Source organism: Rhinopithecus roxellana, chromosome 19, assembly GCF_007565055.1.
Source record: "Rhinopithecus roxellana isolate Shanxi Qingling chromosome 19, ASM756505v1, whole genome shotgun sequence".
Taxonomy (NCBI): domain Eukaryota; kingdom Metazoa; phylum Chordata; class Mammalia; order Primates; family Cercopithecidae; genus Rhinopithecus; species Rhinopithecus roxellana.
The window spans coordinates 41,909,166-41,934,516 of record NC_044567.1 but is presented as its reverse complement, the minus strand read 5'-3'; the positions used below and the strand labels follow the sequence as shown (position 1 = coordinate 41,934,516).

General features: G+C 54.5%; 2 protein-coding genes across 2 annotated transcripts; one reads left to right on the top strand and one right to left on the bottom strand.

Moving 5' to 3' along the window:
* The first annotated feature begins 274 nt into the window (after positions 1 to 274).
* Positions 275 to 8,943, top strand: GAS2L2 (growth arrest specific 2 like 2). Its single transcript, XM_010385196.2, has 6 exons — positions 275 to 1,044; positions 3,206 to 3,447; positions 4,308 to 4,415; positions 5,541 to 5,637; positions 6,205 to 6,457; positions 7,052 to 8,943. Exons 1-6 carry the CDS (start codon positions 660 to 662, stop codon positions 8,604 to 8,606), a joined length of 2,640 nt encoding a protein of 879 aa, XP_010383498.2. The 5' UTR covers positions 275 to 659; the 3' UTR covers positions 8,607 to 8,943.
* Positions 8,944 to 9,925: 982 nt separating this feature from the next.
* Positions 9,926 to 22,177, bottom strand: RASL10B (RAS like family 10 member B). Its single transcript, XM_030922489.1, has 4 exons — positions 21,954 to 22,177; positions 18,345 to 18,702; positions 12,904 to 13,028; positions 9,926 to 12,402 (listed from the first exon to the last, which is right to left on the bottom strand). The coding sequence occupies exons 2-4, from the start codon at positions 18,558 to 18,560 to the stop codon at positions 12,132 to 12,134; spliced, it is 612 nt and encodes a 203-aa protein (XP_030778349.1). The 5' UTR covers positions 18,561 to 18,702; positions 21,954 to 22,177; the 3' UTR covers positions 9,926 to 12,131.
* Between the last annotated feature and the right edge of the window lie 3,174 nt (positions 22,178 to 25,351).

The window sequence follows — 25,351 nt, the reverse complement described above, 5'->3', positions numbered from 1 at the left end:
CTAATTTTTTTTTGTAGTTTTAGTAGAGACGGGGTTTCACCGTGTTACCCAGGATGGTCTCGATCTCTTGACCTTGTGATCCACCCGCCTTGGCCTCCCAAAGTGCTGGGATTACAGACGTGAGCCACCACGCCTGGCCACGCCTGGTTAACTTTTCTAAAAAGTTTTTCTGCAGGGCAGTCCTTGCCTGCTGGGAAGGGTTAACAAGGAGTGTTTGTAGCAGCCACGGTCTCCAAGGAGAGGGGAGGAAAGCAGAGTGGGGAGGCCGGCAGCCACCCCAGGCTCCATGGCCGCAGCCAGCAGAGGGTAGGAGGCAGCCAGCTTGATCTGTCCAGCCCTGGGGAAAGAGAGGAGTGTCCTCACCTCCACCCAGCCTGAGAAGGGTGAACTCTGAGTGGACTGGGCAGCCTGAGAGCAAGGTCGCTGCAGGGCCACCAGGGAAAGCTGTGGCAAGGACTGAGGAATGTGGGGGAGCAGGGGCTGGGCCTGGCCTGGCAGCTGAAGCCAGTGGCAAGTAGCAGCGAGTACAGGGGCTCTCAGCGAGTACAGGGGAACCTCAGAATCAGGGAGAACCCAGACGAAACCCAGCAGTGGTGGGAGGAGAGAGGTGGCAGTGGGAGAGGGGAGGTGCCCACCTCCTCCGCTGCTGGGGTCCAGCCATGTCCCAGCCTGCGGGAGGCAGGAGGAGGCCCGGGACCCTAGAGCCACCTGTGTGCAGCATCCGGCCTTTCAAGTCCAGCGAGCAGTACCTGGAGGCCATGAAGGAAGACCTGGCTGAATGGCTTCACGACCTCTATGGGCTGGACATCGACTCGACCAACTTCCTGCAGGTGCTGGAGACGGGCCTGGTGCTGTGCCGGCATGCCAACGCTGTCACTGACGCTGCCCTGGCCTTCCTGGCTGAGGCACCTGCCCGAGTCCAGAAGATTCCCATGCCCCGGGTCGGGGTCTCCTGCAATGAGGCCGCCCAGCCAGGTACCTTCCAGGCCAGGGACAATGTCTCCAACTTCATCCAGTGGTGTCGAAAGGAGATGGGTATCCAAGGTAACCACGCTGCACCCCCTTCCCCATCCCAGATGCTCATCTTGGGGGGTATTCATCTTTTCTAAAATGCACAGGCTAGGTCTGGGGGGCAGAAGCCTGGGTCCTCATTCTAGATTTGCCTTGAACCACCTCTTTTTTTCATGCCTCAATTTCCCCACTTCATAGTAAATCCTCAATAAATAAATATGTTGATGATTGACAAATGTTGATGATTACTTCAGTAAGCATGTATCAAGCACCTCTTCTGTGCTGAGCACTTTGCTGGGCACCAAGGACACAGAGGAAAGAGACCCAGTGCCCAGTGAATTCATGGTCTAGCAAGAGAGGCAGAAGGCCAGGTGTGGTGGCTCACGCCTGTAATCCCAACACCTTTGGAGGCTGAGATGGGTGGATCGCCTGAGATCAGGAGTTCAAGACCAGCCTGGCCTAACATGGCAAAATCCTGTCTCTACTAAAAATACAAAAATTAGCTGGGCATGGTGGCAGGCTGAGATAGGAGAATTGCCTGAACCCAGGAGGCAGAGGTTGCAGTGAGCTCAGATGGCGCCACTGCACTCCAACCTGGGTGACAGAGGGAGAGTCTGTCTCAAAAAAAAAAAAAAAAAAAAAAAAAAGACAGAGAGAGAGAGAGAGAGAGGCAAAGGGATAGATATGTAAATTAAAGGCCTGAAGTAGAGGTGTAGTGCTGGGAGCCACGGGAGGAAATAGCAGCCTGATTAGGTGGAATGGGGCCGAGAAAGGTTGCCTCATAAAGGAAGGAGATTTGGCCTGAGTGTTTTTTTGTTTGTTTTGTTTTTGAGACTGAATCTCACTCTATCACGCAGGCTGGAGTACAGTGGCATGATCTTGGCTTACTGCAACCTCCACCTCCTGGGTTCAAGCGATTACTTGTGCCTCAGTCTCCTGAGTAGCTGGGATTACAGGCGCCCACCACCACGCCCGGCTAATTTTTGCATTTTTAGTAGAGATGGGGTTTCACTATGTTGGCCAGGCTGGTCTCAAACTCCTGACCTCAAGCGATCCACCCGCCTTGGCCTCCCAAAGTGCTGGGATTACAGGTGTGAGCCACCACACCCGGCTGGCCTGAGTCTCGAGGAATAAATATAATTTTGTAGGAAGGGAATTCTAAGCAGGGGGGACGACAGGGGCAAAGGTGCAGAAAAAGCACAGTGTGTGAATGACGGGGTGGATGGGGGAGCCTGGTGGTGAGGACACAGGGCTAGGATGAGGAGAGAACACAGGAGGAGACAGATAGGATGACGCCAGGGAGGGGCACCTCATGCTGGGGCTTTTAGGGCTCAGGGAGTGACATGTCAGGATCCTTCATCTCCTTGGCCTTGAAACCAGGAATGGGATAAGACTGGATGTTGCGCCATCCTCCTGGCCAAAGGTGGCAGGGGTGAGACTGGGGAAAGGGTGAGGCCTGGGCTACTGGCTGGTGGCTGGGCACTGAGGAGCAGAATTGGAAGGTTAATAGAAGCTAGTGCTTTAAGGAATGCTTGCATGTGCAGAACATTGAGAATGGTTAACAACTGTTAGCATATCCAATCTTTACAACAACCCCATGAAACAGACTACATCCTCATTTTACAGAAGAGGAAACTGAGGCTCAGGGTCTAGCTCAAGGTCTTGCGGTTGGTAGTGAGTCAGGACTCCAGCCTTAGTGGTTGGCTCCAGAGCATGTCCTCAGCATGCCTGGTTGGGCCTGGGTGGGAGCTGAGTTTGAGATGCCTGGCTGAGATTGGAGGGGAGAGGCCTGGGTGGAAAGTGGAACAAACCACTTCCTGCTCCTGGACCCACCCAGGCAAACTAAGTGGGGAGAGGGGAAGGTGGAGCTCATCCTTCTCTCACTCACACTCTCAGCCAGTCTCCAGGTGCCTTTGCTTTGCTGTCACCTTTTCCCACCCGCAGCCTGTCCTGTGAGATGGGCCGCGTGTCTGTACCCAGCACCTGAACAATTCTGCCCAGACCCCTCCTAGGGGGCTGACTTGACCCCAAGATTCTGAGACCCAAACCACTCCCCATGTGACATGTCAGGATCCTTGCTGCCCTAGACCGGGGATGACCCCAGGGCTTTCCTCCCTGCTCGCCCCTGCCCGGAGGCTCAGGTCCTCTGGGGGCTTACGCTGCTTCTGCCCTTTTCTCCCCGCCTCCACTCCAGAGGTGCTGATGTTCGAGACGGAAGACTTGGTGCAGCGCAAGAACGTGAAGAACGTGGTGCTGTGTTTGCTGGAGCTGGGCCGCCGGGCGTGGCGCTTTGGCGTTGCGGCGCCCACCCTCGTGCAGCTGGAGGAGGAGATCGAGGAGGAGGTGCGGAGGGAGCTGGCCCTGCCCCCGCCCGATCCCTTGCGGCCAGCGCCCCCCAGGCGCCAGCCCTGCCACTTCCGGAACCTGGACCAGATGGTGAGGGGCTCTGCACACGCCCTCAGGGCCCCCTTCCCTTTGTCCTTCGTGCTCCTCTTCCCAATCCCACTCCAGTCCCCTCTAATCCACCCGCTTCTTGAGCTCCACTGTCCACCCTGACACGAATTCACTGTGTGGCTTTAAGGCACGGTTCCACTCTGAGCCTCAACCCTAACCACCCATAGTAATTAATGGCCATGTCATTTCTCAAGCGTTCTTACCAGCCCAGCACTGGATGAACCTCTCATTTAACCCCTGCTGGGACAGTTTTGAAGAACCATCAACGGTGGCACTCTCTGAGACACGTTGGTTCAAGTCTTAGTTCCACTGCTTTGCAGCTTGCGTGACTTTGGGCAAATTATTTAACCTCTCTGTATCTGGCTTCCCTTATCTGCAGCATGAGGACAGTAACAGCACTTACCATCATTTAAACGAACCAGCACATACAAAGTGCTTGGAACAGGGTCTGCACAGAGGGTCGCTTCACAGCAGTTAGTTCTGTGTGGTTAACCCCTGGGGAAAGTGGAGCTCAGGCAGGTTTCTTAATGAAAAGCCTATGATGCGGTGGATGCAGGGCACTGACCCGAGCCTGTCAGATCCCACAGTCCCCCCGTGACACTGCGCTGCTTCCATCAGCTGACCCATGAGGGCTCTGGACCTCATGGTAGGTAGGTCCATGGGTGACCACCCAGGTCTCGTTCTCACTGGGTCATTTACAGCCCTATCTACTCCCTCCTTGCTTCTCAGCCCCCAGCCCTGACCTCAGCAGAAACCTCAGGGGTGACTGTGGGGGCAGGTAGGCCCCCCATTTTGACCCAGAGTGGGGAAAAGAGAGGGCTGAGTTCACCACCCGCCCGCAGGTGCAGAACCTTGTGAGCCACTGCACGTGCCCAGTGCAGTTCTCCATGGTCAAAGTGTCTGAAGGGAAGTACCGTGTGGGCGACTCCAACACCCTCATCTTCATCCGGGTAAGTCCAGGCTGGGGGTCAAGGGACCCCCAGAATAGGGTTTCCTTGCCCAGGCTTGGGACAATGACAGTAAGTCCCCCAGAATATGGGACTTTGCCCAGGGTTAAGGACAATGACAGTAAGTCATCATTCACCCCAAGCCATCAGGCCTTGGAGCTCTCCTCTCCCTGGGAGAATTCCAGGAGATCCCTGGCAAAGGTGACAAGACTATCTCTTCCTCCCATCAGGGCAGCCAGAGCCACCACCCTCCCTCTCCTCCACCATAGCCTAGTCTAGAGCGTGTTCTCAGGCAGAGTGGGGTATGGAGAAGGGTGCTCACACTTTTCCATTCCACTCCACCCACAGGCTTGATTAGAGGAAGCGGCTTGAGAACCCCAAGTTTGGTTTCAGTGTGTGGCCCCAGCCACACGGACCCCATAATTCCACCCCCACCACTTGCCTGGGGGTACATTCAGCAGAGTGAGTAGCAGCACAGGTCTGAAATGTGCCTCCCACCCCAATACCTGGCCTCACCAGAAACGATCTGTACCCACGGAGTGGCTAGCAGCTCGGGTCATGGCCCAGCCCTTTCCTGGGGCACAGGCCACACCTGGGAGCAGAGCCAGCTTTCTGGGCCCTCCCCTAGACCTGAGGCAACAGCCCTGTGATGCAGATAGGGGCAAGAACTTGTGGCCCCACTTTCCAAGACAGGAAGCTGAAGCTTGAAGAGACATGTGACTTGCCTGAGGGTGGAATGGGATCAGGACTCCCATGGGCTCTCCCACACAGGCCACAGAGGCAAAGCCAGTGGCATTAGGGCCCCATTTTGGACACAGGCATGTGCAGATGCAAAAGTGTTTACAGCGAAAGGAGCGCTCTGGGGGCAGCCTCTACAATGCTTTTGGGATCCCTTGTTCAGTTGTGGGACAGCTTTCAGCCTGGCCCCTACCCTTGACTGCATGTGTTATCTGATGCCAGTCACGGAGGAGGAGATTCGGGCTGCCTTTTTACGGCACTCACATACATCTATGTGTGGATGAGTACATGGATGAGAGCATCCCTGAGTGGGTGCCAGAAGCCTGCAAGCTGGTCCAGGAAGAGAGGCTGCCCTCCACCCTGCCCTCAACCTCACCCTTGCCCCCTCAGATCCTCCGGAACAATGTGATGGTACGTGTAGGGGGCGGCTGGGACACGCTGGGCCATTATCTGGACAAACATGACCCCTGCCGCTGCACATCCCTCTGTGAGTCCCCTGAGAGTCCTCTCCCTGTGGGGTTGGTTGGAAAGGCGTAACTCTGGGTTGGGAGGCTGGAGGCAGAGGTGGGAGGTATGTCTGATCTCCAGGGGTAAGAGGTATGTGGGGAGGCTGGAGGAAGGAGGGCAGTAGTTGGGCACAGTACAGTACTAAATGTCACCACAAGATGGTGTGCAACACACGCAGAAGCAGCATTTGGCCAGGGTGCATTTTGGCAGAGCTTAGGTCTGGCTCTGGGATCCACAGTGTTGGTACCAAGTGTGACTTGGAAGGTCTTTAGTTCTTCCATAATCTCCATCAATGCCTCCAGCCACTCCAAATAAGCACATGCTCTAAGGGAAACTTGTGTACCTGCACTACAAACATAGCTTTAAACAAATCCCCCAGCTGGGTCCCCAAGCCCCTCCTGTAAAGAAACTCTGGTGTTGCCACTGTAGGTCCCACTGTTTTTAGTGTGGGGGTTGGGGCATGGGACCACTGGGGGAGGAACAATGGGCCCCATCAGCAGGAACTGAACTCTTCTCTCCTCTCCTTTCTCCGGGGCACTGTTGGTAGCACACAAGCCAGGCAACTTCCTGAAGCCCCCGGCCCCACCAGTGCAACATGAAGTAAGGGTGCAAGATGGACCCTCACAGACCCAGCCTACGATGACCATCAGCCGCTCACAGAGCCCACCACCCCCCGTGGACTGGAAGACATATGCCTCTTCAGGCGGAAGGCTGAGGCCCCCCACCCCATCCTCCCCCAGACCCCGCAGGGAACGAGGAGCAGGGACGGGGGCCTCCAGAGAGATGGCACCATTCCTGAGGTATGGGGAAGAGATAGGGAAGGGGCTCTTTTTCTTTTGGAGTGCACATTCTCAGAGGCCACCACACTCCAAGATAAGAGGAGCAGATCCCCAGCAGTGACTCTATCCCGAGACCACAGGTGTTTGGAACCAGAAGCACACCCAGTACCTTTGGGATAACGTGGTTACTTCATATGCCTTCCCATTTCACAGATGAGGCTCAGAAATGGAACAGACTTACTCAAGGTTTCCTACCATTTCACGGTAGAGCACAGACTAAGACAACCCATACACTCCCCTCCGTCTCTCCACTGCCCTGCAACTGGTCTGGGGCCATCCCTCGAAGGATCTGAAGTCACCTCAGGCCAGGATCAGGCTTCCTTCTATCTGCTACACAGGGAACAAGGGCGAATAGACTTAGGCAGTGACTGTCATAAGGAGGATTTCAAGGCAGTCAGGGAGGAGAGGGAGCACAGGTTTCATTCAGCGTGAAGTCGAGCTCCCTGGGTGTTCTCACTGAGGAAAGACCGTCACTTCCCAGAGCCAGGGACCACACTAGATGACCCTGCCGGCCTGATGAGTCTCCCTTTGCAGCCTTGTGATTCTCCCTTTCAGGTGCCAGGAGAGGTCTCTCACCCCATCTTGGAGGCAGCCGACAGCTGGGGACAGCCCACCCAGTCCCCAGTCCTCGTCTTCCCAAAAGGACCGAGGCCCACAGTGTACCTCGTCAGGAAAGAGGGAGGATAGAGACCCTGCTGAACTCCCCAGGGGAAGGATTCCCACATCTTGGGTTCATGAAAAAACAGACAGCCAGGGAACTGCTGCCCGGAACCCCACCCCACAAAGACTCCGAGACACTGAGGCCACCACCAAAGGGATATCAGCAAGAGGACTATCTCCCCTGCCTTGTTCCTGTAGCCCAGCCGAGCAACTGGGCCTCAGGCTGCCACTCCAGGATAAGGCCAAGGGTGCGTTCTTCCAGTTCAGGGAGCCAGAGTCTGTCTGTTCTCCAACCCCTGTCCAAGGCCTAACCAAGATGCCCATCCGGCTGCCCTCTGCTCGCCCCCCGACACCAGGAAGGAGCTTTCCTGGTGCTACAAGTAGAAGTCCCAGGACAGAACTTGGGAGAGACCCCATCCCACTAAGGGCCGTCACTGCAGACCTGGCTGGGTCCACGCATGGGGACTGCTCTGTGAAAGTGAGGCAGGAGGACCAGCAGTTAGACATCCAGCTCATGGCAGAGGCCAAAGAGTCCCGGGACCTGGGCCCACAGGAGCAGGAGGGGCGGTACACACCTCTGCCCCTGGGCAGGAACAAGGAGCAAGCCATCTACTGTAACCTTGAAGAGGAGATTTTGGGCAACATGAAGCTGCTAGAAGTTGGGAGTGCCTGTCTGCAGGGCACAAGGTCTGGGGTCATCCCTCGCAGTGGGGTCTATGTCCCCAGCCTGGGTGGGCGGTGGCCTGAGCCTGGGGGTCCTTATGACAAAGTCATCCAAGAACTGGCTCAGGGCCCCCCACCCCTCCTTAAAGTGGACCTGGAAGACTGGAAGGCAGCCCCGACTGGCTCCCCTAAGCCAGCTGCTACCCCAGGACCGGGAAGCCTCAAAGGGAAGTTGGGAGCCATACAGAGTGGGCCCAGGACAAAGGCAAGCCTGAGTGCCAAGGGCAGCCACATGAGGAAGGTCCCACCTCAGGAAGGGCAGGACTGCTTGGCCCCTACTGCGTCTGCCAGCCCAGAGGCCCCCACACCTTCGCCCTTGGACCCCAACTCTGACAAAGTCAAGGCATGTCTAAGTAAGGGCAGGAGAACTCTCCGGAAGCCCAAGAGGGTCCCGTCCATCTACAAGCTGAAGCTGAGACCCAGGATCCGGCCCCGAAGAGATCACAGGCCTGAGAAGCAGCCTTCACGAATCCCCAAGCCACTGGCCTATGTCTGCCTGGGTCCAGCCAGGCCGCCCCGCAGGGACAGACTGTTGAGAACTGTGCTGGGCAGCAAGGGAAGGGAGGCATCCCGGGTGGATGGAGCTTCAGCAGGTGAGCAGGAGGAGGAAGGAAAGGAGAAAGAGCCAGCCGCTCCATTGGACAGCAGGCCCCAGACTCCAGAGGACCTGCCACCTCACGGGCTTGATCAAGCTCCACTTCCACCTGAGGAGGAGTCCTGGGTCTGAGGCACATGAACGTGTGAGCGAGGAGGGAAGCAAAAAGAATGGCCATGTATACACTGGATTCGCAGCTGTGGGAACAGAAGGGACGTTCTCTCATCTCCACAAAGGGCCTTGGGCAGGAGTGGGTCAGAAGACAAATATAGACTCCATCTGCTCATCTGAGGAAAGGGGCAACCCACTGCTCTCACTCCAACTCCAGAGGTAGGCCGGGGTAGTGAGACCATCCTATATCTCATGACTCTCCCTCAGAACATCTCCCCACACTCCTGGCCTCTGGCCCCTGGCCATGCCCACCTGTTTCCATAACTCGCATAAGTTATTAAACGCATGTGATTCTACCTTGAGCCCCAGCTTCTTTTTTTTTAAGTTTAGAAACAGAGTCTTGCTGTCACCCAGGCTGGAGTGCAGTGGCACTATCATGGTTCACTACAGCCTCGAACTCCCAGGCTTCAAGTGATCCTCTCACCTCAGTTTCCCAAGTAGCTGGGACTACAGGTAGGTGCCATGACACCTGGCTAATTTTATTTTTATTTTTTAGAGATGGGGCCTTACTATGTTGTCCAGGCTGACCTCAAGCGATCCTCCTGCCTTGGCTTCCCAAAGCACTGGGATTAAAGATGTGAACAACTGAGCCCAACTCCCCCTACCCCCCAGCTTCTTGAGCCCCTCACTCTAGGACTGTGGTGGTGCGGGGAGGTATAGCTTCAGATGTTACACCACTGGAGGAGATGGGGACTAGGAGGAAGGAGTTGGTGTTGAGAGAGGCTTCCTCTTTTGAGGCTCAGCCAACCTTTACAGGCAGCCCCATCTTTCCTGGAAGTGGCTGGTGGGTCAGCACCACGGACAGAGACGTCCTGCCCTCAACACACACGCTCCTGGAAGGCACCCTTGCCCAAGACTTCAAAGCTTTGCTCTGGAGTTTGGGTCCTGAGATCACTCAGGGACAAGACGGGTGGCTGAAAGTGTTCCTAACACATCTACATCCAAGAAGTTATGACTGAGAGGCTGCAAAGTCTCAGCCTTGAGTGGGAAGGACGAGACGCAGACGGAGAAGCTGGGATTCAGTCCCATTATGGAAATTTTCCAGACTGGCAGGGGAGAAGTTCTGCTTCCCTTCTGAATGGTTTGAATTAGTTGGAGGTTTGGGGTTAGGTGGAAAGGTGATACGTCCCGAACTCTTCACCGGTGGTCTCCCTATTGACCTGGGCTTTGGGACTGGGGGCCACCTCACCACCTTCACCCTCCTTCCACACGGAGCTCAGCAGGCAACCCCTGTGGGGATCCCTCCCCTCCTACCATGAGGAATGGAGCCAACACCTTGGTACAGAAACAAGGGAAAACACTCCCTGATTTTTAATCTGACTTCGGATAACAGCTCAATGGGCGTCACACACACTTCCAGACCCTGTGGTGGGAAACCCTGTGAGGGGGTGGGAGGGTAAGGACAGGACTCAGAATGGGGGTGGAGGGACCTGAAATCCAAGACCTGGGTTGAAGTGGAGGCGGGAGGGGGCCTGTCAGGGGATACATTCCAATGGCTCCCACAGGGGAGCAGCCAGAGGCCTGGGCCCCTCCCCCCACCTCAGGTGCCTCAGAGTTGGGGGTGATGGGGCCTGTGAGGTGCTGCCATCCCTCATCCCCTCCCTCTGGTGAACCAGGAGGCAGGGGTGCAGGAGACTAAGGGGCAGGCCCTCTTTGTTACCCTCCCAGCCATGCTAAGGTGTGGGGAAGGGGAGCCACCTCCTCTGTGTCAGAGGGAGGCTCACAGAGGGCAGGTCACTTGCCCGAAGTCCTGCAGCACAGCAGGGACTGGAACGCAGGAACACTAGACTGCCCAAGGTCAAGGCGGTTGCTGTGGGGCTGTGCTACCCCCACTTGGTGGACAGAGTGGGAATCAGCCGGGGAAGGAGAATCATAGATTCCCCCTACAATGGACGTTGGTGATAAATTCCCCACCCATGACCCTTCCCCCAGACTCCACGCCATCACCACTCTGGGCTACCTGATTTCCTAGTCTATATGCTGTAGCCTTGGCTAAGTTGGCCAAAGTGGAGTTGTCCTCTCTGCCCCTCTTATAACAAGGGACCCTGCTGTCCTCCCACCAGGCCAGGGTTGAGTGCTCAGCCTCAAGGACAGCTTTCTTTGGTCAGGGGGCAGGGGACAGGGCACCACTTCTCCCTCCCTCCAATTCCCGCATCAATCCCTTATGCCATTCCTAGAATCTTCATTATTATTGTTATTTCTAAATCGGTACAAAACTGACAGTGATCAGCTCCGGTGACGAGAGGTAGAAACCCGGCCAGGCAGCCGGAGAAAATGGGGCGGAGTGAGTTAGGGCATAGGGCTGACTGGTGTTGGGACAAGAGGGTGTCAGATCCTGAGGGCCTCCATCTGGGGCGGGGCGAAGATGCAGGTGTGTCTCCCCCAAGCACAGGGGTCCCCACCATTCCTTCCCTGGCTCTGTTCTTCCCCAGATTAATCAGGGTAGTCTGAGATCTGAGGCAGGCAGAGTCTGGGGTAGTCAGATGGGGTTGAGACGGGGCAACAGAATCTTCACTGGGACAACCTGACCCCCTTCTGGGCACCATCCTGCCCACGACTAGACCCCAGAACCTAACATTCCCCAGTCTGACAGACCAGATTGCAGTATGCAGGAGGTAATAGAAGACTGGAACCTGGCATCATGGAAAAGAAGCTATCCTTTGGGGGATTCCCTTTCCACACTCTGTCCAAAAAAAAAATTTTTTTTTAACCCAGGGGGTGATCTGGCTTTGGGGTCAGGAAGAGTGAGGGGCACCTGGCAGGGACGGACCATCGAGTTAAGGCTGGAAGGTAGGTTGTTGTGTCTCTGGGGGCTGCTGGGCGGGGAGGTCTCCCTGGAAGCCGGAGAGCTCAACCTTCTCCCCTCACTGATCTGGGACCTCAGCCCCCGGACCCCTTGATGGTGGTCCTTAGGCCACCCGCATCTCTGCCCTGTGCCGGTGGTGCTGACAGTCAGAAGGCCTGGCCTCACAAAGAAGCTGCCAGGATCTGCGACAAGGAGATGGACGAAATGAGAGCCCTGTGAGCGGAGCTAGGGGGGACTGGAGGGTGGGTGAGACAGGTAAGGACCAACAGACGCTTGGGTGGGCGGACACGGGAAAGGAAGACACCCGGCAAAGACAGACACATTCTGGAAAAGACAGGTGGGGGCCCGGCCAAGGCGGCACCTTGCCACCCTTACCCTCCATTGCACGCTCACCCCCATCCCAAAAGGCTGTGGCACCCCCGCGGGTCAGGCCGGGAACTGCACTAAATACAGCACTGAAGGCGGCTGTCCCAGGAAGCCACGGGGGCAAGGGGCAGGGCTGAGCAGTTACTGGGGGCTCCCTCTCGCGCTTTGCTTCTCACTGGGAGATGCATGGCTGCAGGGGCCTCAGGCCGGGACCGTCACAGTTCCATTTCCCGCCCGCTCCCCGCCCCAGCCCCGCAGTACAGCCCCACCCTCCGCCCGGCCAGTGCCGGTGCAGCCCGCGGGGCGCGCAGGTGTCACATGATGGCGCAGCGGTTTCGGCGCAGCGCGCCCTGGAAGCGCAGGGCAGCGTGCACGTGCTTGCACCGGGCGCAGCCGACGCTCTTGAGCAGCTCGCTAAAGAGCAGCAGGATGTGCCAGTTGTACTTGGCCGAGCATTCCACGTAGCCGCACTTCCACGTCTTGCGCACCAGGTGCGACACGTTCCAGCGCGGGATCACGCGTCCGCGCTGCAGGTCCCGCTTGTTGCCCACGATGATGATGGGCGTCTCTGAGGTGCCGATCACCCTGTGGGGCGAGGCAGGAAGCTCAGAACTCTGTCAGTCTCACAACCGCTGTACTCCCAGCAGGGCAGGCTGTGCCTGGCCAATACTACCACCACCGTATGTTCTGCTCCAGGCGCAGCCCTAAGCCCTGGAGGTGTTATAGTCTCTGATCAGCACAACTGATCTAAAAGATGGGTTCTACTGTTATCCCCATTTTACAGATGAGGACATAGGCTTAAATGTTTACTGGCTTCAAGTCATGCAGCTGAGTGGCCCTGGAAGTCTTGTTCCAGAAGTCCCAGTTCTTAACTACTGCACTACTCTAGCCACCCCCACAGCCAGGGTCCCAACATGAGTTAACAGAAATGGGGACAGCACAATGTATGCATGTTTGAGTGCATGTGTGGGAATCTTAGAACACATATACCTCTGGCTCTGTCCCTATACTGTCCCCTTTTCACAGGGACTGGCTAGCACTGGGTCATCCACAGAGGTGGCAATGGACTGTGTTCCAGCCTCTCACCTCGTCTCCAGGATCTGCTGGCGGATGGTCTTGACGTACTCAAAGCTGTCAAAGCAGCAGATGTCGTAGACCAGGATGTAGGCGTGGACGCTCCGGAGTCCCCTGCAGCAGGCGTCTGCCCACTCCTGCAATATCCCCAGCCAGTACCAGGGTCAGAGCAGCCGTGAGGGCTCCCCTAGCCCCCAGACATCTCCCATCAGAGGGGCAGTGCTCTCACCTGCCACTGCACCTGAAGCCTTCCATACCTGCTCATCCCCAGCAGACCAGGCCCAGGGAGAATGGAGGAGCTGTAGCCTCCCCATTCCCAAGCCAGGATGGAGCAGGTCACATTGTTTGACCTTTGTGCACATCTGGAACTTAGTTCTGCCTTGCTCCATTTTGTCCCCTCATCCATCCATCCAGGTCTTTTTTCAACAATTACATTTATTAAGTACCTCTAAGAGTCCAGCTCTGAGCTGGGTGTTGGACCTGTTAAAATTCTATCTTCCAAGGCTCAGCTGAAGTGCCACTGCCTCCAAGAAGCTTCCTTATTTCCCATCCTTCCTGCAAGCAGGGGACTACTCCCTTCATCTCCTGTGTTCTAACAATCCTTCGATTACACTTTCATTAGAGCTGTTCCATCTCCAGTTCCCCCACTTCTGCTGTGAGCTCCTGAGAGGGCCACAGCCAGGCTGTCCTCATTTTTATATACTCCCTCTTCCTCTCTGAGTGTCAAAGCAGGTGCTCCTTAATGGCACTACCTGGGCTGGTGAGCTCTCCATAGCCCAAGCTGGGATCAATGCAACTCCTGCCTCTGCCACTGCCCTTAGACTGCTACCTGATGTGTCCCTTCTGTATGCTCATCTCTGCCCTCAGGCTTCAGAAACAGAAAAAGATTCAGACTGGATGCATAACGGGCTGATGTAGAGCAGGGCCCCAGGGAAGCTCCAGGGAGATGAACTTCCTGAATGTTTGTGCAGCTTCTCAAGGGATTGCAGGTTATGGCTCAAGATGAAGAGACTCCTAGAAAGGCCAAGTACACTAAAGAGAAGTTTCCTTAAGAGATTCATTAGTCAACGTGCCAGTAGTTGCAACTGCAAGAGCGGTTTCAGGCAGCCAGTGTGTGGAAAGAAGTGGGTCCCTAAAGTTGGGGGGACAGAGGCCTCCAAGGACAAAGGAAACCAGTCTTCTCCCACCAAAGCTCAGGCAAAAGACTAGAAGAAGATGGAGGTATGTCTCCTGTCCCAGCATCTGAGTCAAGTGGGGCAGGGGCCACGCACAAAGGAGGACTACAGTTCTCCACTTCCAAGAAGGATCAAAAGGAAATGACTTTGGTGGCAGTAGTGCAGAGTTAAGTCCAACTTCAGAACAGCACTTCCCAACTCAAAGGCTTAGAAGATGCTGCAGTGGATTTCCCTAGGGAAATGATGTGGCATCTTTTCTTTGTGCTGAGGTTTAAATTTTTGGTGCAGCAGGAGGATGCTGAGGACAAACCTAAAACCATAGGAAACTGAACTGGTTTCTTAGGCCAGGGAAGACTGCATTCTGCTAGACACAGTGATCTCCAGGAGCCTGGAACCTGTGCATACAGATGCTCCTCTGATCTCCCAAGACGAGTGGAGATCAATGAGAAGTGGGAGGGATGAGAGGCTCCCAGTCTCTTCAATCTCTCTGCTGGGGAGAGGGAGCAGCTGCCAGCTTTTGAGGGTGACAGGCCCACCTCTCCCCCAACATGTTGCCTCCTTGAGGGGACCTCCTGGCTTCCTCCCACCCACTCCTCTCTGGGGGTTCTTAAAAGAGAGAGGAGGAAGGCCCCTGACTGGTTAGCTTGTCCCTTCCCCCTTGATTGAAGGGAGGAAGCAGGTTTCCAAACTGTAAAAGGCCATCTTGGGGCTGTGTCAAAACAGAGAAGGAGCAATGGAAAGGGAGTCCAGTTTCAGGGACATGCAGTCTGAGAGAGGTTCAGTCACCTGCATCTCAACCATGCATTTGCTGATAATTCCTTTGGTGGTTTGCAAGCACCTGATAATCTCAGCTTCCTCCTCTGATAGAAGGGGCTGCAGAAGACACTGAGGCTCACATCCAGGAAATACTGCTCTCCTGGGCTCTATCTCATCTGGCATTGGAGAAGAATGTATTATCTTATTTTCAGATGGTGGCCATCAGGATTCTTAGGTTTTATACTTAATCTTTGGCACCTCGAGGATCCCTTTTTCACAGCATTTCTCTGCTGAAAGTCCCTTACTGGGCTCCTTGAGTGAAATCTTGGCTATTCTAGAGTCCAAAACTCAGAGTCAGTCAAGAAGAAAAAAGCCAACAACCCAATAGAAAAATGGGCAAAGGACATCAATAGTTCTTGAAAAAAAGAAACACAAAGGCCCTTAAACCTATGAAAAGATGCTCCATTTCTCTCATGATCAGAGATGCAAATGGAGACTACAAGGAGAATATCACATGTCATCTCTCAGATTGTCAAATATATTGTCAAAAGTCTGACAATATACTCTGACGGCAAGACTGCAGGAAAACGGGCTGTCATATACATTGCTCACAGGAGCACAGCACACACCCCTGCTATAGAGGGTAATCTGGAAATAACCTCCCCTCAAAACTCCAGTTACAGTCACGCTTTTTTTTTTTTTGAGATAGGGACTCACTCTGTCGCCCAAGTTGGAGTGCAGTGGCACTATCTCAGCTCACTGCAGCCTCAACCTCCCAGGCTCAGGCGATTCTCCCACCTCAGCCTCCCAAGCAGCTCGGACCACAACCATGGACCACCACGCCCGACTAATTTTTTGTATTTTTGGTAGAGATGGGGTTTTGCCATGTTGCCCAGGCTGGTCTTGAACTCCTGAGCTCAAGTGATCCGCCCGCCTCAGCTTCCCAAAGTGCTGGGATCATAGGCTTGAGTCACCTCACCTGGCTCTGTATTCACCATACCATTTCCAGGCATTGTGATCCAGCAATGCCATTTCCAGCAATGCCATTTCTGGGAATTAATCCCACAGATATACCTACTTATGTTCAAAATGACTTACCTACAAGGCTATTCATTCTGGCACTGTTTGAAACAGCACAAGACTGGATATCATCCACTTGTCCAACAAGAAAGGACTCCATGGTACAGCTCTTCAATGGAGTAAGGTGTGGCCATGAGGAAAAAACAAGTCCTCTAGATAATAGCCTGGAAAAATCTCCAGGTTATAATAGCAAGTTAAAAAAAAATTGAGGTACAGCGCCAAGCATAGTGGCTCACATTTGTAATCCCAACACTTTGGGAGGCCAAAGCAGGATTGCTTGAGGCCAGGAGTTCGAGACCAGCTTGGGTAACACAGCAAGATCTATCTATACAAAAAATTTTAAAAATAAAATCAAGATACAGAACAGTATGGTTCTTGTTTTTGTTTTGTTCTTTTTTTTTGAGATGGCGTCTCGCTCTGTCACCCAGGCTGGAGTGCAGTGGCGCGATCTGGCTCACTGCAAGCTCCGTCTCCTGGGTTCATGCCATTCTGCTGCCTCAGCCTCCCGAGTAGCTGGGACTACAGGCGCCCGCCACCACACCCGGCTAATTTTTTGTATTTTTAGTAGAGACGGGGTTTCACCGTGTTAGCCAGGATGGTCTTGATCTCCTGACCTCATGATCCCCCCGCCCTGGCCTCCCAAAGTGCTGGGATTACAGGTGTGAGCCACCGCACCCGGCCTCCATTTTGTTCTTTATGTAAGAAGCAGGGAAGAATGCATTTTCTTACTTGGGTAAAGAAACACTGAAAATATGGATAAAAATCTGTTAAGAGGCCAGGCGCAGTGGCTCATGCCTATAATCCCAGCACTTTGGGAGGCCTAGGCAGGCAGATCACTTGAGGTCAGGAGTTCGAGACCAGCCTGGCCAACATGGTGAAACCCCGTCTCTACTAAATATACAAAAATTAGCTGGGCGTGGTGGCAGGTGCCTGTAATCCAGCTACTCAGGAGGCTGATGCAGGAGAATCGCTTGAACCCAGGAGGCAAAGATTGCAGTGAGCCGAGATCATGTCACTGCACTCCAGCCTGGGCGACAGTGGGAGACTCCATCTCAAAAATAAATAAATAAATATATTTTAAAAAGAAAGAAAAATTCGATAAGAATGGTTATAGAGAGTGGGGTAGGAATCAGGGTAAAGGGGGCAAGATGAAAGAAACAAAGCTCAGTGTCTAGGCTTGGAGCAAGATTTGAATGTCCAACCAGGTGATTGTTAAAGTCTCCTTTAGAAGAGAACTAGAAGGCCCTGTGCCCAGACCGTTTGCCCTGATAGGCTCAGCCTCACTGCTTCCAGGGCAGATGCGGGATCAGGCTTCCATCTTTGCTGCTGACCCCAGGCGCCTGGGATGGGTGAAACAGGTGTCTCCGGCAGATTAGGCCAGGGCCCTCCTGCCTGGTGTTGCTTGAGAGTGCTGAGTGCTGAGCTGCCCACCAGCTCCCAGCCCAGGGTCACAGCCTGAGAGACTGCTTTATTTGCTCCATTACACCTGGACAAGCCTTGCTCCTGCCTTCTGGGTCTCTACCACTGTGCCCGTTCTTCCTGGAAAAGCTCTGTACACTCTGGTCAGAGGCTTCCTTCAGTGAGCAAACATGTCTTAGAGCTCAGCTTCCTTTTTCTCTCCACTCCCTCTCAAGTCAGAGGTTGAGAGAGGGCAAGAGGACCTGGTTCCAGCAGGCAGTGGGGAAGGAACGCAATAAGCGAGGGCCCTGGGGGCATTTAAATCCAAACCTGGCAGGGAGGGTACCCAGCAGGCAGGTCCTGAGGTCAGGGGCAGAGCATCACTTAAGAGAAGAGGGCCTTGGGCAAGAGAGCTGACTGGGGTCTCCAGAGTCTCTGAGAATACACCTTTTCCAGGGCCCTGTCTATTCTGCTGCTGTCCCTTCTCCAGAGGACGTGGAGTGGGGCTATGGTAGGCACAGCCCCAAATACTCACTGCAGCCTTGTGTTCCCTGCCCTTTTCTCTACTGCCTCTTACCTGCCTAAAACCTACTTAGTTGAGACATCATCCTCTGTGACCCCCCAACTCCACCCCAACACATCTGGATGACCTGGATGCCCCCTTAAGGGCTGCTCCAGCTCCCTGCTCCTCCAATCATAGCACTTATCACACCATGTAATAGTTGCCTGTTAGCCTTTTCTCACCAGACTGTGAGTTTCTTGAAAGCAAATTCCATAAATTGTTTGCTCACCATTCTGCACCAGTGCCCACTGCAGGGCCTGGCACACATTAAACGGTCATCAAATATTTGTTGAATAAACTAGTACAGCAATGAATGAATTCCTGGAATGGCTCTAAGCAGGGTGGCCCAAGGTGCAGTGTGGAGCTCCCAAACTCAGTGATGCGGCCCTGGCAATAGGGCCCGAGCTACAGCAGGTTGGAATCCAGCCTCTCCCCTACCCATCCATTTCCCCACTAACCCATGCCCCCCAGGGTCCTCCTACCTGGAGCGTATTGACAGGGAAGGCGCTGATGGGCGGAAAGTCAAGGATCTGGAGGTCGTGCACGTGGCCGTTCATGACGACAGCAGGCAAGTAGAGGCGGCGGGCGGTGGTGGGCACGCAGACCTCGCTGAACTCGTTGTACAAGAACTGGCGCACGATGGCACTCTTGCCCACACCTCGCGCCCCCAGCACGGCCACCCGGTAGGTGGAGACCATGCCTCCCGCCCCACTCCGCCACCTTGTCCTTGCCGCTGTCTGGGGCTCCCCCGGGCTGCATATTCCAGGGGCTGGGGGCTCAGCCACCGTCAGGACCAACCATTGCTGCCTCTGCTTGCCCTGGGCCCTCTGCGGCCTCCACCTGGACAGTGGGGACAAGAGGTGGGCTTAGTGCACCAGCTTATCCCTGGACACGTCCTGCACTTTTCCACGTTTGGGACTTTGCTGAGGCTCTTACTGCCACTTGGAATGCCTTCCCTTTCCCAAAACCCCAGTGGCCGCCTATCCAAACCCTCTCCACCCTCCTCCATTTTTCCCTGCATTCCAGTCGTAGGACCCAATCTTTCTTGACTTATGACCTGACTTTTCTCCAGGTCCAACTCCAACCAAAACAGCCTGCAGAGCAGAGTGGGAAGGGCACTGGACTTGGTTTGATCCCAGCTTCCCCACAGAGCCTGGGACAAGATGGCAACACCTCTGAGTCTGTGTCCTCCTGAGTGGGTGGGACTGGGCAGGTGTGTCTCAGTGCCAGCACTCCTGACGTTTTGTGGGGAGAGAACTCGATTGTGCAGGGCTGCCCACACATTGCAGGACATTTGCTTTCCGTGGCTCCCAAGAGGTAGCTGCCAGCAGCAGCCTCCAGACACCACGATGACCAAACTCCCCCTCCCCCCATTTCCAAATGCCCCTAGTTGAGAATTCTGCACTGGATGACCATGTCGCCTCTGGGGTGCAACACTGCTGAGCACTTACTCTGCTGGCATGCCCATATGGGTATCCTTGGTCTGTACGACATCTTTGAGGGATAGGTACTGTTATTCCCACTTTAGAGAGAAGCTTAGAAGGAGTAAGAAGTGTGTCCAGTCACAACCCGAAGGGCAGCTACTCCTTTCTATGATGTTGCAGTACTTCTTCCAACTTTCAAGTTCAGTGATTCTTTTTTTTTTTTTTTTTTTCAGACAGAGTCTCACTCTGTCACCCAGGCTGGAGTACAGTGGCATGATCTCGGCTCACTGCAGCCTTCACCTCCCGGGTTCAAGCCATTTTCCTGCCTCAGCCTCCCAAGTAGCTGGGATTACAGGCATCTGCCACCACACCCGGATAATTTTGGTATTTTTAGTAGAGATGGGGTTTCTCCATGTTGGCCTCGAACTCCTGACCTCAGGTGATCTACCTACCTTGGCCTCCCAAAGTGCTGGGATTACAGACACGATCCACCGCGCCCGGCCAAGTTCAGTGTTTCTAATCGGTGAATGCATACAGGCCAAGGTCTGGGTCTCATTCTCTGGCATCCCCTAGAGCCCAGAGGGCCTGGCACATAGCAGGTGCCCAGAAAAGGGCTGCTGGGGGTTGGCCTTGATATGAATTCATTAGCTCCTTGCCTGCTCAGTTTCAGTGACTTTAGGGCCTGGGTATAACTCTCAGCTCTGGTGTGTCCTTGCTGCATGTCAGTGGGCAAATCACCTTCTCAACTGGAGCCATGCTTCTGCACATAGGTACATTGAGGTAAACAGCCCCTATTTCTGAGAAAATCCATGTAAATCTCTTAGCCAGGAAAAAGAACCTTTCTTCTTTTGTTGGTGATAGTGACCAAAGAGGCTGTTACATGCCTGAGACCTCCTGTCTGGATTCCCAGGAGGGTGACATCAGCACTTGCTAACTGGGTCCAGGGCAGGTGGATTCGCTGGATTCTGGCAAGGCCATGCTTTTCCTCATGGGTGCATACTTTTCTGCGGATGCATGTCCTTTCCACATATGCACAATCCGTAGCTGAATGTCCCCCAGGTTGTCCTGGTTCAGAGGACTCACTCCACAGGGTATGTGCGCACACAGCATAGTAAATAAAGGTCAGGAATTGGAGTGAGAACAACTAGGGCTTGATTCCTAGCTCTGCCATTCACCTGAAGTGTGACCTTGGGCAAGAAACTTAACAGAGTGTTATGATGTGTGCATGTAAAGCCCAGGGCCTAGGCCAGCCTAGGTGTTCAATAAACAGTGACCACTGCTATGGGCAGGGGTCCTTCATTCATCTAAGTTCCCCACAAATTTAGCATGGCACCTCCTAGCAATCCCAGGAGGGGCTGCTGTCTACTGTTGCATGAGCTCACATGCATGTAGTGTGTGTGTGAGATTCTTCTCATTTTACTGAAGATTTAAAAAACAAACACACCCCAAAACAAACCCAGTGACTTAGGGAAGTGAAGACCTCATAGCCAGTCAGTTGTTAACTAAGATTAGGACCCTAAACTCCTTCCTGCCCCATGCAGTGTCCCTTCTCCAACAGGTGTTTATACACTTACAATGGGCTCCCAACTAGGGGGAAGTACCTATCCCTCCTTCCCATGTGTCCCTCCAGGTCCTGAAACCCCTTAGGCATCCCTGGACACCACCAGCATGGCAGAGAGACTCAGCTGGGTTAATTACATAACCAGCACAGGCAGGTGGGGAGTGGGGAGTCCTAGGGGAGGAAGAGAGGGCAAGGAACGCCAAGAGGAGTCCTGGCCTCTGGGTGTGGCAGCTCAGAGGTTTCCACGATGCATCTTACCTGCAGACTGACCCGGACACCACACTCCCTGCCCTGAAACCGGCCCTTTCTGGGGAGTGGCAGGGAAATGCACAAGGGGCACTGCCCAGGAGCTAGGGAAGGGGCGCAGGAGGCCCCTAGGCTGGGGCCAGTCTCCTGGAACTCACCAGGCCCAAGTGTGGCCCTGTCCCCAACTCAGAAGCGATCAGTGCCCCTTCCTTCTTTCCAGGCAGAGGTCCTGGATCTAAGAGTATATTAATCCAACACCCTTGGCTGGGTGCGGAAGGGAGGGGGCTGTCCCAAGAAGCAGGGCCCAGGCCCCTGAGCGCTTTCTCCCCAAGGCCTGCTCTCTGCAGTGAGTCTGCAGACAGCGCCCGGCAAGAGACCGCCCGGCAAGAGAGGCAAGAGACCAGAGACACACAGAGGGGGCAAAGCCTAGTTCCGTCCCCTTCCCTGCGCCTGGACACCTGGGTCGCTGCCCAAGACTGACAGCGGGGGCTTCGCGGATCCAGAGGGCCGGGTCACAAGTCTGCCAGCTGTTTGTTTCAACCACGTTCGCCTGGGGGTGGGTTAGGGGGCGACAGAGGATGCTGCGCTCCCCATGACCTGACTGGCAGGAGTTTGGGGGGGATGTAGAAGCCCAGCTCGCTCTCCGCCTCCAGCACCTTGCAGGCACCCCCACCCCCAGCTCCAGCTCTCACGTGGCGGCCCCGCACCGCTTCCCCGCCAGCCCGCCGGCCCCCTCCTAGTCCCGGACTCCCTTCGCCCCGGCCGTCTCCTCCTCCCCCGACCCCGGCCCGACCCCCCCCCCCAGCCCCTGCCCCGGCCCCGCTCCACCCCTGACCGCTTCCCCTCCTCCCGCCGCTTACCCGGGGCCGTCCTAGCTGCCCCCTGCCCTGGCCGGCCGGTCGGCGGGGCTGCGCTCCCCCCGGGCTCTGGCGCTGCCTCCCGGCTCCCCCGCCCGGGGGGAGAGAAGTGGGGGCGCCCCCGCCTGCCCAGTCGGCGCGGGCTCAGGGCGGGCGCGCGGGGGCAGATGCGGGCCGCCGAGGGGGTAGGAACCTCCAGCCCCAGCTCTCCCTCCGGAGCGCGCCGCCCGCTCGCGCTGGAAGGAGGAGGGGGGCGGGGGTGCGGGCTGGCATTCCGCTGGGTCCCTGAGCCTGACATATTCGCTTGGGCGGCCCTGGACGAATTCTTTAATCCCTGGCCTCGACCTTCACACCCCTCCAGACTCTCCCTGCGAGAATTTAGCTCTAACCTGAAAGAGCTGAAGAAAGGCTTGGGAGAGCCCTCAAGGCCTTTGCTTCATTCCGACTCTTGGCCTCATATGCCCCTGGCCCAGGCCTGTAACCAGGCCACTGTGTGCCCTGCACTGTGTGTTAGAGACATCCAGGCTCTGCTCTTCCACCCTCCTCAAGGGCTGAGCGAAGGGTGATCACTCTCACCCTTCACTGACGCAGTGAAAGGCAGAGCTGGCTGGCACAAAGCAAGGTCTCCCCTGCCAATGGGTGACCTCCATACCCCTAAAACTACCATAGGTCTCTTCTCTCCAGAATGGGAGATACCAGCATTTGTCAGGATTGAGGGCAAAATCACCCAGGTATTTATTCTAACACTCATCATCGTCTAACCTTTGATGATCAATGTCATGTCATAATCAATGTCATCACTGATAGGCAACCTCTATTTTGCCGGTGTGCTACGAGCTTTGCATGCATCCTCAGATTGAATCCTCACAATTCTATGGGGTACATTGTTTCCCCCACTTCACTGATGAGATAGTTGAGGTTGATAAGCTTGTCTCACTTAGATGTAAAATGTGAATACAAAGATTGAGAGTCACTAGCTGAGCAGTCACTGATGAGTTTGGTATGAGGCTCACAGTCCAATGTGAGACCAAAAGCAGATACACAACATTAAAATGTGCTGTGCGCAAAGTCAAGGTTCTGCGGAGGGCAGGGGAAGTGGGACAACTCATTAGAGGAGTCACTGAAGCTTCGCAGGAGGTAACTTTCAAGGAAGCAACCTTGAAAGAAGTAGATTTTGGGGGCTGGGTGGAGGGAGATTGTAGCAGAAGAAAGCTACAGAAGTTGGCTGGGTGCGGTGGCTCACGCCTGTAATCCCAGCACTTTGGGAGGCTGAGGTGGGTGGATCATGAGGTCAGGAGTTCAAGACCAGCCTGACCAACATGATGAAACCCCGTCTCTATTAAAAATACAAAAATTAGCCAGGCATGGTGGTGCGCACCTGTAATCCCAGCTACTTGGGAGGCTGAGGCAGGAGAATCACTTGAACCTGGGAGACAGAGGTTGCAGTGAGCCGAGATCAGGCCTCTGCACTCCAGTCTGGGTGACAGTACAAGACCCTGTCTCAAAAAAAAAAAAAAAGAAAAAAAGAAAGCTACAGAAGTCAAGAGCAATTACACAGGCTTGAGAAGTGAGTCTGGGAACCAGATAGGAGCCCACAAGACTGGAAGCATAGTGGGTGAAGAAGCCAGAGGTTGGTCACAAAGGCCCTGATTGACAGGATGAGGAGTTCAGATCCAGCCCTGTGCTGCTGGACAGGAAGTCATTGATGAGGTGTGTGTGTGTGTGTGTGTTTTTTTTTTTTTTTTTTTTTTTTTTGAGATGGGGTCTTGCTCTGTCACCAGGCTGGAGTGCAGTGGCATAATCTTGGCTCACTGCAACCTCTGCCTCCCGGGTTCACGCGATTCTCCTGCCTCAGCCTCCAGAGTAGCTGGAACTACAGGAGCGTCCCACCACACCCAGCTAATTTTTGTATTTTTAGTAGAGATGGGGTTTCACCATCTTGGCCGGGATGGTCTCAATCTCTTGACCTCAGGTGATCTGCCCACCTCAGCCTCCCAAAGTGCTGGGATTACAGACATGAGCCACTGCACCTGGCCCTATGGAAGAGTTTTAAAGCAGGGAAGCGCCTGATCAAGTTGCATTTTAGAGCCTCCAGGGCAGGAGGAGGAGCAGGACCATGAGAGATATCCCAACTGTTTTTACCCCTGGGACCCTGCATCCTCCACTCTGACCTCCCTCCTATTACCGTGTGCTCCCAAACAGAACTCAGTTTTCCTCCACACTCTGACCTCTGCATTTTGGGCACCCTCGCAATTTCTCCCTTCCTTCTCCTGTTCAGTCACAGAGGAGAATGGGTATGAGCCTGGGCTTCAGTATCAGACAGAGCTGGATTTCAATCTTGGCTCTGCCACTTGCTATTGTAACGGAGGCAAGTAACTTGAAGTCTGTAGTCTCATTTATTAAAAGGGGTGTGATTAGTTGTCCCTCACTGTTGTTGACAGGGTGTAGATGAGCTGAGGTGTGTAAAGTCCTTAACACAATGCCTGGCATGTAGGAAGTCTCAGCATGGGGCCTTTATTTTTTGCCTTTTTTAGGGACATGCAGGCATCCTAGGGGAGGATGAGCATCACCGTGGCACAGCGGTTCCATTTATTCTAGGTAGGCTCCCAGAGGGTTGGGGTGGAGGTATGAAAGGACCAGGGCAGCAGCTAGAAGCAAGTATAGGGCTGGAATGAATTTGGCTTCCTCCTGGAACACCACTTTTGGGGAGAATAAATCAGATTTTAACTGGCCCTGTGGGATCACATGGGGTCGCTAAGAGCCTCTTGATTGCATCACTTATCCCTCCACTGTATCTGAAAATCTCTAATCCTCACCCTGCCCGAGGATCCCAGGCTTTATGTCTGCTCCCCCAGGCTGTGGCCCTCCATTCCAAAGGTGGACTAGAAGGAATAAAATAAAATACACTGGCGCAATGGCTCATGTCTATAATCCCAGCACTTTGGGAGGTCAAGGGGGGCAGAATACTCGAGCCAAGGAGTTCAAGACCAGCCTGGGCAACATGGTGAAACCTCGTCTCTAAAAAACATACAAAAACAGCCGGGCGTGGTGGTGTGCACACCTGTAGTCTCAGCTACCTGGGGGGGATCACTTGTGCCTGAGAGGTCAAGGCTGCAACTGCACTAGGGAAGCACAAAGCCACAGGTTAATTATGGGACCTCATCCTGGCCTTCAGTGAAAGGTCATTTAAAGGATTATTTTTATATAAAAAAGCAAACAGCAATTCTATCTACATAAAGTGGAAGATTTGCCCGAAGTTAGGATACAGATGTCATCTTGGTTTGCTGAGAGTCACTTTGGCCTAAGAACATGCACCCCTAGGGGTCTGCTCACTCTCCCCTATCATTAGGCGCACTTCGATGGGAACGTGTGAAAAGACTCTGTACTTGGGTCTGACCTTG

Excerpts from the sequence above, each read along its gene's own strand:
- GAS2L2 (XM_010385196.2), top strand. The coding sequence starts at position 660 with ATGTCCCAGCCTGCGGGAGGCAGGAGGAGGCCCGGGACCCTAGAGCCA. Across the intron at positions 1,045-3,205 it reads AAAGGAGATGGGTATCCAAG|AGGTGCTGATGTTCGAGACG; the intron begins GTAACCACGCTG and ends CCTCCACTCCAG. Across the intron at positions 5,638-6,204 it reads CTGCCGCTGCACATCCCTCT|CACACAAGCCAGGCAACTTC; the intron begins GTGAGTCCCCTG and ends CACTGTTGGTAG.
- RASL10B (XM_030922489.1), bottom strand. The coding sequence starts at position 18,560 with ATGGTCTCCACCTACCGGGTGGCCGTGCTGGGGGCGCGAGGTGTGGGC. Across the intron at positions 13,029-18,344 it reads TCCCTGTCAATACGCTCCAG|GAGTGGGCAGACGCCTGCTG; the intron begins GTAGGAGGACCC and ends GGGATATTGCAG. Across the intron at positions 12,403-12,903 it reads CAGCAGATCCTGGAGACGAG|GGTGATCGGCACCTCAGAGA; the intron begins GTGAGAGGCTGG and ends CTCGCCCCACAG.